Source organism: Antedon bifida, chromosome 6 (genome assembly GCF_963402885.1).
Source record: "Antedon bifida chromosome 6, ecAntBifi1.1, whole genome shotgun sequence".
In the NCBI taxonomy this organism is placed as follows: domain Eukaryota; kingdom Metazoa; phylum Echinodermata; class Crinoidea; order Comatulida; family Antedonidae; genus Antedon; species Antedon bifida.
Genome location: NC_136231.1, coordinates 17,420,228 through 17,431,527, shown reverse-complemented (window position 1 = coordinate 17,431,527; position 11,300 = coordinate 17,420,228). Strand labels below are relative to the sequence as shown.

The 11,300-nt window shown below is 34.4% G+C and overlaps 3 protein-coding genes and 1 pseudogene across 5 annotated transcripts in view; all 4 read right to left on the bottom strand.

Annotated features, from left to right (window-relative positions):
• The window catches only part of LOC144844114 (uncharacterized), a 55,141-nt gene that overhangs the window by 43,448 nt on the left and 393 nt on the right, over positions 1-11,300 (bottom strand). Inside the window, exon 2 of one of the 2 annotated variants that reach the window (XR_013612389.1) lies at positions 10,052-10,528. Coding sequence is in view for 1 of the 2 variants with exons in the window: in XM_078700846.1 (XP_078556972.1) it covers positions 10,133-10,528 (396 nt within the window). In the remaining variant the exon portion in view is untranslated. Of the gene's footprint in view, positions 1-9,661; positions 10,529-11,300 lie in introns of those variants that run through there. The other variant, XM_078700846.1, reaches the window with a different exon arrangement.
• Positions 200-3,043, bottom strand: LOC144845783 (microsomal glutathione S-transferase 1-like; annotated as a pseudogene). Its single transcript, XR_013612588.1, has 3 exons — positions 2,800-3,043; positions 1,054-1,136; positions 200-697 (listed from the first exon to the last, which is right to left on the bottom strand). The product of XR_013612588.1 is annotated as a microsomal glutathione S-transferase 1-like (transcript).
• LOC144845782 (microsomal glutathione S-transferase 1-like) lies at positions 3,668-5,567 on the bottom strand. Its single transcript, XM_078703216.1, has 3 exons — positions 5,329-5,567; positions 4,550-4,632; positions 3,668-4,225 (listed from the first exon to the last, which is right to left on the bottom strand). The coding sequence occupies exons 1-3, from the start codon at positions 5,443-5,445 to the stop codon at positions 3,982-3,984; spliced, it is 444 nt and encodes a 147-aa protein (XP_078559342.1). The 5' UTR covers positions 5,446-5,567; the 3' UTR covers positions 3,668-3,981.
• LOC144844636 (microsomal glutathione S-transferase 1-like) lies at positions 6,295-8,379 on the bottom strand. Its single transcript, XM_078701640.1, has 3 exons — positions 8,169-8,379; positions 7,680-7,762; positions 6,295-6,861 (listed from the first exon to the last, which is right to left on the bottom strand). Exons 1-3 carry the CDS (start codon positions 8,280-8,282, stop codon positions 6,618-6,620), a joined length of 441 nt encoding a protein of 146 aa, XP_078557766.1. The 5' UTR covers positions 8,283-8,379; the 3' UTR covers positions 6,295-6,617.

Below are 11,300 nucleotides of genomic sequence, written 5' to 3'. Positions count from 1 at the left end.
AAGAAAAAACACACAGAGCTAAAACATACTGTTTTGAGAACTTCTTACAATTCAATCAAACTTTAACGCTAATTTTTAGTCTGTTCAATAATCCAGTAAATTGAGGCTCTACCTCCAAATGTAGACTTTAGAAAATTTAAACTTCATGGGTACTTTCAGAAAGTAGAAGTAATACATGATCTTTATTTTGTACCATTTCTCTATTATCATTATGTATAATTAGCCCTTAGTGACATTTAGATTCAAACCGCAATTTAAATACGTGCTATTTTGGTTGGTATATTTATTTCACTTTCATTTCATACAGAGTGACATTTATTCAAATAATATACAATCCGTAATACAACATTGTAGTAGACAATATACACAATTTAAAAAAATGATAAATTGTAGCAACAACCTATTGGATGTTACACTTGAATCCAGGTTATTGGTAGGTTTCGTTATGATGTATATCAGTAGGCCTACTTATCTAAAACATGCCAAAGTTAATCAATGTCCAAGCCATTGATGCATTGACAAACCAGCCGACAAAAAAACAAAGTACCCTAGATGGTTGAGGAATGGGTGTCAAGTAGGAGATGCAAAGAATATTCGGTAATGCATTGTTGCTGCATAAACACTCGGGTTGGTGAGGGTGTACAGAAAGCCTAAAGTAAGAAACGGCACGATGTTCTCCAGATCATTTAGATGGCATCTGAAAAATTACAAAAATAATGTATAGGTCCTCTTTGTTTTTGTGTAATTATGAAAATTAAGCCTAAATAAATGTATGTCTATACAAGCAACTATATAATAGCACTGAACCATATCTCGCACCTTAATAGGCCTCCATAAAACAACCACTTTTGTTTGGTACACTTTGACAAAAAAAGGGTGGTAGAAGTTCATATCAAGAGAGGTTATATGGTCCTATCACTCTACAAAAATGCTCGCTGTCCCCTCAAGACAAGACGGATATGCGCAGTTTGGTGTGAACTATGTGAAACATAGTGACTATGAAAAACATAGATAGTGGTGTCAAAGACGTTGAAGTTGATACAGTTTACTTACCGTCGTACTCTTTCTACGTCTTCATCAACATTGACCCCAATCTTTGAGTCTTTATTCACTCTGTCTTCACGGTTTACAAACGCCTATAGGAATGAAGTGTTGTGCTTTTAAAACCAATTGTCCTAGTATCTAGACCCATGAAATATCCGATATATTGCTGATATATAAAACTGTGACTTAATGTAGACATATTGAATCTGTCTTGTTTACCATAAAGGCTTTTAGTAGACCTATACTATATTCGCTTCGGGCCTTTTACAAGGTGTGTGTGTTTCAAAGTATCCGTTGGGAGATTTTTCACAATGGTCAGTTTGTCTAAAAGCCTATTAATAATAGATTGACTGCCACCGATATCTCTAGTTTCCACCTTCCATTTGTTAAAAGTATGAGATTTTCAGTGATTACGTTGCAATGGTTTTACCCTAGACTTGCCCCAAGTCTGTATTTATTGTCTTTTTTTTTTATTTATTTGTTTTTATTTCGACCGCGATTTTTGTCTGAAAATACAGACTTGTGAAACACGTATAGAAATCGATTTGCAGACCGCAAACATCCGATAAGAATGACGTAGGTTATCATACCGTATTTGGCTATATGGGGCGGGCGGTATGTAAATATGGATTTCGAATCAACCAATGATCATTTTGTTTCAAAATGAAAAAGATCGAGTACGTACGTATAGTGCTGAATGTACGATCGAGACTGAACTGTTGAAATATAAAATCGTGTTGCCAAGTTGTTTTGTTTATTAATTGTTTAGTCCTGGCCTAGGCCTCCTTCGTAGGGCTACTCAACTCGTACGTATGACCTGCCAAATAAAACGCCAATAAGGTACATATCACTACTGACCGGCACACAACAGGGCTACACCACCACACAGAACAGGACAGGGTCTGGGTGGGAATTAAATCAAATTTTCTCCGCATAATAAATGATCCATTCAAAGTTTGATTTGGCGGAGAAGCTAGCCTATCATATCAAGACGAGTTTTCATGTTCTTGGGAAAAATCTCATCAAATGTTTACCAGACTACTAGGCATATAAAATCATGTCTAGCCTTCAGAAACTTTCATCAATGTACCCGGCCAACCAAGTACACATTGTCTAAACGTAACATAGCGCATGCGCATCGTCTTAGATATGTTGAGTCTTTGAAAGTCTGAAATATGAATATTAAAACGACGTACGAGTGAGTAGCCAATGGCATGCGGCTGAAACTAGTCAACTGGATAATTTATGCACCAAGAATTCTTGGTGTCAAACCACGTGACTTATGCGTGTTTCCCCAGACGGAGTATCCAAACTCAAGTAATACACGTATGAAACGCCATATGTGCAAAAATATTTATATTTTTACAAAACTCCGTCTGGAGCCCAGACTAGTTTTACCCATAAGTTTGGTTCCCACTAAGATGCAACGCAAGGACGTAGACGCAACGCAAGCGAGTTGACCGTGACAAGCGACAGTTTCATCGCTTGTGAATGGTCAAATCCCTTACTTTGCGTAGTCGTTGTATTGTGTCTCTAGTGGGAAAAGAAGTAAGCGTTGTATTTCAATGTTACAAAACGGAATAAGAATAGGTATCTTGTTTGTTATAAGCAAGGCATAACGATATGAAGTATGTACCGTATCTTGTTTGTTGTAACATGGTACAACGTTCGTTTGAACCTTGGTCTTCTCTACATGATAACCCATATTGAAAGTAGGCCTATAATTACGAGATGATCTTGTTCTGAAAAACTTACATTCTTTCCAAATCGAAATCGTATAGTGTAAAAAGACAACAGCATCATCTTCAATATTGTTAGTGCTGCATATGTGCAGAATAGTCTGAACACATCTTCATCATCAGAAGACATCTTGGATTATTAAGATCAGCTTTAGTAAATGTAATCCGGTTGAAAGCGAGCCCGAAACGTATAGAATCTATAGCAGTCCCTGAATGAACGTTATACCTAGGTAGCACAATCTCGGCATATTTAAACAATAATGACTATATACATAACAACTATTATTATAAGCCAAAAGTTATTTACTTACCGGTACTACTAGACTGATGTCGAGTGTTTCGGACTTCTTGTTCAATAAAATAGCATTATATATTATAATCCATTTTCTTCTATACTTTTTCAATTACACCACGAAAAATAAAGATTCATTGAATTGAATTTGGGTGTTTCCCAGTTTTTTGTTCAATAAAATGTAATTTTGTGTGTTAAAATATCGTATATTATTTTTAAAAGGCAAATGGGTGGAAACTTTTTTTTTTTCAAAAATACAAATGTAATTCGTCACACCAAATTCTATAATGATTGTCTTTCTTATTTATCATTCACAACAGTTTGATATTATTATTATAAACGTTCTTTTTAAGATTTGTAACACCTCAAAACGCAACTATACATTTTTACTTCGTTCGTGTCTGCACCTCCGATAAACAATACATACACGTATACTTAAACAAACAAAAAATACACATAAAAATAGTATTAACACTTTTTAATCATTAATTGCATAGGCCTATAGAGTGTAAAGAATTATCGCATTAAAAATGAGTTTATTAACCACTTTGAGTGCGAACTCTCAATTTATTAAAAAGTACGACGGGTATTACAAAGTGAGACAACTATAACTAAAATGCGACTTTTACAATCGTCACACTACAAATAAATCTGCATTGTATTCGCATGTATTGCATGGATTTAAATGAATGTGCTATATTTCAAACAATGTTGTTCTTCATAATATCAACTCTGTTTAAAACATACCAAAGCTAATAATCCCGAATAACGAACCAGCCAACACCAAAGCATACTTAAAAAAAAAAAAGATAAATTGTAGCAACAAGCTATTGAATGTTATACTTGGATCCAGGTTATTGGTAGGTTTCGTTATGATGTATATTACAAATCAGTAGGCCTACTTATCTAAAACATGCCAAAGTTAATCAATGTCCAAGCCATTGATGCATTAACAAACCAGCCGACAAAAAAACAAAGTGCCCTAGATGGTTGAGGAATGGGTGTCAAGTAGGAGATGCTGTGAAGAACACGTGATGCAAAGAATATTCGGTAATGCATTGTTGCTGCATAAACACTCGGGTTGGTGAGGGTGTACAGAAAGCCTAAAGTAAGAAACGGCACGATGTTCTCCAGATCATTTAGATGGCATCTGAAAAATTACAAAAATAATGTATAGATGTCCTCTTTGTTTTGGTGTAATTAAGAAAATTAAGCTTAAATAAATGTATGCCCATATAAGACATTATTATAGCACCGACTCAATCATATCCTGCACCTTAATAGGCCTCCATAAAACGACCAATTTTGTTTAGTAAACTTTTACAAAAAACGGAGTAAGTGGAGGATTGGGTGGCAGAAGCTCATATCAAGAGAGGTTATGGTCCCTCGACGGATCTGCGCAGTTTGGTGACAGTGACTATGAAAAACATAGATAGTGGTGTCAAAGACGTTGAAGTTGATACAGATTACTTACCGTCGTACTCTTTCTACGTCTTCATCAACATTGACCCCAATCTTTGAGTCTTTAGTCACTCTGTCTTCACGGTTTGCAAACGCCTAGGAATGAAGTGTTGTGCTTTTAAAACCAATTGTCCTTAAAGTATCTAGACTCATGAAATATCCGATATATTGCTTATATATAAAACTGTGACTTAATGAAGACCTATTGAATCTTTCTTGTCTACCTTAAAGGCTTTTAGTAGACCTATACTATATTCGCTTCGGGCCTTTTACAAGGTGTGTATTTCAAAGTATCCGTTGGGAGATTTTTCACAATGGTCAGTTTGTCTAAAAGCCGATGAATAATAGATTGACTGCCACCGATATCTCTAGGTTCCACCTTCCATTTTTTTAAAGTATGGGATTTTCAGTAATTACGTTGCAATGGTTATACCCATAAGTTTGGTTCCCACTAGGATGATGCAACGAAAGGACGTAGACGCAACGCAAGCGAGTTGACCGTGACAAGCGACAGTTTCATCGCTTGTGAATGGTCAAATCCCTTACTTTGCGTAGTCGTTGTATTGCGTCTTTAGTGGGAAAAGAAGTAAGCGTTTTATTTCAATGTCACAAAACGGAATAAGAATAGGTATCTTGTTTGTTATAAGCAAGGCATAACGATATGAATTCTGTACCGTATCTTGTTTGTTGTAACATGGTACAACGTTCGTTTGAACCTTGGTCTTCACTATATGATAACCCATATTGAAAGTAGGCCTAGAATTACAGATGATCTTGTTCTGACAAACTTACATTCTTTGCAACTCGAAATCTTGCAGTGTAAAAAGACAACAGCATCATCTTCAATATTGTTAGTGCTGCATATGTGCAGAATAGTCTGAACACATCTTCATCATAAGAAGACATCATGAATTATTAAAATCTTTAGTAAATGTAATCCAGTTGAAAGTGAGCCCGAAACGTATAGAATCTATAGCAGTTAAGATTTCTATGACCTCGTCCCTGAATGAACGTTATACCTAGGTAGCACAATCTCGGCATATTTAAATAATAATGACTATATAGATAACAACTATTATATATTGTTTGAAGGTTTGCATGGCGAAATCAAATGTTGATATAAAGTTAGCGGTACACCACATATCTTAGTTCTGAAAAGAACCGTTGAGTTCCACACTCCTGAGGACGAGTCTAAGCATATTGATCGAAACGTCGAGAAACTCAACAGTTCTTTTCGGAACTAAGATACGTGGTGTACCGCAAAATTTATATCAAGTATTATATAAGCCTGAAGTTATTTAAAGTACATCTTATAGACTGATGTCGGGTGTTACGAACTTCTTGTTCAATAAAATAGCATTATATATTATGATCCATTTTCTTCTATATTATTTTCAATTACCCCACGAACGATTAAGATTTATTGAATTGAATATGGGTGTTTTCCAGTTTTTTGTTCAATAGGCCTACAATGTCATGTTGTGTGTTAAAATATCGTATATTATTTTCAAAGGCAAATGAGTGGAAAGTTGATTTTTTTTTCAAAAATACAAATGTAATTCGTCACACCAAATTCTATAATGATTGTCTTTCTTATTTATCATTAAAAAAAAGTGTGATATTATTATTTTAAACGGGTTCTTTTTAAGATTTGTAACACGTCAAAACGCAACTATGCATTTTTACTTCGTTCGTGTCTGCACCTCCGATAAACAATGCATACACGTACTTAAAACAAACAAAAAATACACATAAAAATAGCATTAACACTAATTTTTTTTAATCATTAATTGCATATAGAGTGTAAAGAATTATCGCATTAAAAATTAGTTTATCAACCACTTTGAATGCGAACTCTCAATTTAGTGAAAATTGACAACTTTCTTACCAAGTGCGACGGGTATTCATAGTGAGACAGGTACTGTATTACAAAGTGAGACAATTGTAACTAAATGCGATTTAACAATCGTCACACTACAAATCAATCTGCATTGTATTCGCATATATTCGCATGTATTGCATGGATCTAAATGAATGTGCTATATTTCAAACAATGTTGTTCTTCATAATATCAACTCTGTTTAAAACATACCAAAGCTAATTATCCCCCATGCCATCGTTGCATTAACGAACCAGCCAACACCAAAGCAAACTGCCCTAGATGGTTGGGGTAGGGGCGTCAAGTAGGAGATGCTGTGAAGAATCCGTGATGCGAAGAATATTCGGTAGCACATTGTGGCTGAATAAACACTCGGGTTAGTGAGGGCATACAGAAAGCCTAAAGAGAGAAACGGCACAATGTTCTCCAGGTCATTTCGATGACATCTAAAAATGAAATAATTAAATGATTATAAACGCCAATGCTGATTATGTAAAGTAATGATTACGTTGATGTAAACAATGACGATGTAGTTGATAGAGGACGGGACGATGATAGCATATTGGAATTATGACGGAAATACTCTACGATGACGACGACAATGACGACTGAAATGAAAACGATACAGTCTGATCATACAACAATGATGAAGATAATTGTCACCGCCACTTTAATTGTAAAGACGAATCATGTTATTGATTGATGTTTATTAATAACATGAACAATGAAGATTAATTAAATCAGACTTTGAAAAGGTTATTTTGCAGTTTTAATAAAGTTAACCACTTAAAGTTTTCACTTATAACATGACAAACTAAATTCAACTAAAAATCCATTGGCTGACAGCCAATTTGACTATTATTCAGTTTTTCCAGGTAAATAACTATTATGTGACATTAAAATGGCATACTGTATTTTTTTTAAATTTCAAATTTTAATACTATTTTTTCAGCGGGACAATACATCTTTAACAATATTATACTGTTAGAAGCGACGATGACGACAATACCAATATCGAAAAGTATAGGCCTTTTTAATTAAATTCCCAGTGCCATCTATAATTCTGAAGTATCATAGGAATATTTGGAAATAGATATGACAATGACAAGATTATTAGTATAATGATATGTATACAATCTTTACAACCGTCGTCGATACTCACAACATTGCTGTAGTCATTATGAATCAATTTCATTATCATACTAAAATTTCTTTTTTTTTTCAATTAAAGCGTTCAAAAGTTTAAATAGATTAGTAAACTCACCGTCGTACTCTTTCTATATAGTCATTAATATTGATTCCAACTTTTGAATTTTTTGATTGTTTGTCTTCAGTATTCATAAACACCTGCATTAAAGGGTAAACAAATTGCATAGCATGTTTTGCCTTTTAAAATAATTAAGCTGTCTGCAACTAGAGTAAACAAAATACCGGGACCTTGTTCAAGCGAATTAATTTGGCATAACCGGTTTGTATTCCAGGCCTTCCGGAACGATTTAGCCCTGACTTATAATCGGTCCATTGTATAAAAGACAATAATAACAGCAAGGAGGCTTGAAGTGAACACAAAATACATGGTTCATACATTATTAGATAAGGCATATGTCTACTATTAGTACAGTACGTTAGGCCTATAAGTATAGGCCTATAATTGCGCAGCGCACCGATATTATTTTTAAAGAATGGACGCACGTTTATGACCTGCTGGCTCACCGTTCTTTGTCTTTTTAGGCGTAACAAAAAGTATACTTACGTCATTTTTCATTCGTAACATTATCGTGTACATAGATAAAGACATCATCTTAACTGTCGTCAGTCCAGCATATGTGCAAAACACTCTAAACACATCATTGTCATGAAAAGACATATTATTACTGTATTGAATCAATCCCCAAGTCTATTTGATACTATATGATACTGTACCGATATTCTTCAAATTGGCAAATGACCATTGACGAACCTATGTTACCGCACTATTGGGCATGCTCAGTGACTATTCGACTAAGTCTTTGATAGAAAAACTAAAATAAAATAATATTATTATTAATATTAATATTAATATTATTAATGAAATAAAACTCACATGATTTCAGTTGGTTTGTTTTTATTGATTATATTGATCACATTCTATTAATTTGAGAACGTTATGTAATATTTTAAATACACTAATATATTGAACTCGTTAATGGTATCGACCAAACTACTCAAGCGTGGATTCTTCTGTTTGGATGAACCCTGGTATTATAAGTTTAATCATGGAGAAATAAGTTAACTTATTTCTCCATTTTTGAATAGAATTCCAGGTTTGGTGGTGCTATTTCATTTATGACGCCATCATTCAGTTCTGTTGCAAAGTGATGCGGTAATGGTTGCTATGGGCGAATAGAGACAACTTACAGAATAGTATATAACAAGAAATTCTATAAAAACGCCGCTCGAGTTTTAACGTAACAGTTTTAATTATTGTTCTTTCTTCAATAAATTATCTTTCTTTAGTAGGCCTACCTACTATATTATAACACATAATACGAAACAAATAAGCACGAGCCAGCGAGGAATACAAATGCATGCAATTCATGCGGCCATGACGGTAATTCAACAAAACAAAATTATAAAATACAAACAGCGCGAGCCACAAAAAAGCCTAATTATTAATTTTGATATTATTATTATTAATTTCTCTACTTAAAAACTATAACGCGGGTGTTCTTAAAATTGAGGGCGCTAAACATAAAATTTACAAGATCGTAAGCCACAGAAAAAAAATATGTTATGGTGTGCTCTCCCAGCTTCAGCCCTGGGGTCGTTTCCACGACATCAGATGCATTGATGTTACTGCCTCATGATGTGGTGGAAAGGGGGACGTATAATTCTGTGAACCCCAAACACAGTAGCTCGCATAGCTTTAACTCTATTCCACAACGACCAGCGTGGGACTCGAACCCACGACATTCGTGTTGTTTACACGACGCTACGTCGACTGAGCTAACCGGTCATCTTATTTATAAAAAGGTTAATACAAAATTCGTTCCCTCAAGATGACGCGCCACGATGAATTACGTAATATGAAGCGTTTAGAATATCGTCATGGTATGGTAACGATCTGGAATGCAAAATCTGCATAGATAAAATGTGATAAATTCTTGTTTTAAAGAAGTGCTAATTATAATGAATTTTATTTAGATAGAATTTAAATGAGAAAATCATAACATGCAAACTGTACAAGAAAACTAATGCCAATGGAGATAGAAGAAATAACTGGATATTTATTGATCTTTTACAATTGTTAATACATGAATGCAATACACAAAGTTTTCATGATTAGTTTTCACAATTATGACGGTTATACAAGGTTGAAGTCTTGTGAAGCAATATGCAATTATTGATGGGCAGTGTTTTCTCTGTACCACCGGGGTACAGTAATCATAAATGCTGAATCTCATACTAACTAGACCTAGATCAACTGGTGGACGTGTTCACAAACTGAGGTTAAAGGATTTTGATAGGCTCTAATAGAGTCTCTGGCATCAGATCAAAATAATAGAGTTCTTTAGTCAAACTAATAAGACAAAGATAAACATTCAGTTCAGCATTAGATGTTTTTCCAAAGTAAAAGTTAGTTGAAAAAAAAACAACAGGAAACACATCGTTAAACCATTTCATCAAAAGTGTGTGCTGCTTTTGTTATGTTTCATCCTTTTTTATAAGTTGATACTGCTAATTATATTTGTCGATTCCGTAATCCCAAGAAAGAGCCGGAGGCCTGTTCCAGTTGCTGAAACACATGATGCTCGGTTTGTAATCCTTCTCCCAAGCATTACAATAAGTGATGGCTAGCCTCGATACACCACAAACTGGGTAGAAAAATGGCCAATGGATGCCGCATCCAGAATCATCGTAGCAACAGTAGGCAAAGCAACACACGTATTTATTGCCTGGTTCGGTATCTTGAATATTGATCATGTATCTCATACGTTTGATATTGTAATCGCCTTGCACTATATTTGGAGCTTGACAAATCTGCCAATAATTGCCAGCACTACAGAAAAATGCTGTTGTCGGCGTTACGGCAAATGCCAGTAGCAGAACTATCTTTAACACGTACATTATTTTCTGAAAATAAAACAAATCAAAATCGTTCAGTCATGTTTCTTTACTTCCTCCATTGTTTTATCATGCATGGTTTAATTGACAATGTTGATGGACATGTAGAATGAGAAATTAAACAACAGTAGCAGTAGGTCTCTGACAAATGGTAGTGACAAACCAACGATGATGAAACATGGAGACATGCCAATATAAAATCGAGGAGGGCGCCTACATCTCGAAACACACTCGCAAAAATGAGAAAATAACAACCACAGTATTATATGGTGTTTTTTTTTTTATTTTACAATATTAATGATATGGTGACAATACCAACCAATTATGATGAAAAATGTTAACTATACAACCATCAGGATCGGACATACAGTACATCACTCGAAACATACTCGCAAAAATTAGAACAACCACAGTACTAATATTATGGTGGTCATGATGTTTGATTAAGGTTGTAGCATTTTACAATATTAATGGTATGGTGACAATACCAACCAACGATGATGAAAAATGTAACTGTATACAACCATCAGGATCGGGCATAGGCAACCATCGTTTATCATTAGCAACCAACTGATAGTCATGATGTTGAAAAGGTTGTAAGTGTAATTGATAGGCCCTAGAGTAGGCCTATGTGTCAATTATAATAAAATCGTATTCACCAATCACACTAATACGTGAGATATTTCCCTTAAATATTAAGTATTTTACTTAACTCAATAAGTATTTGTATTTCCCTTAAATTGTATTCATTAGATAGGAAATTTGTTTAAATTTCAAGGGT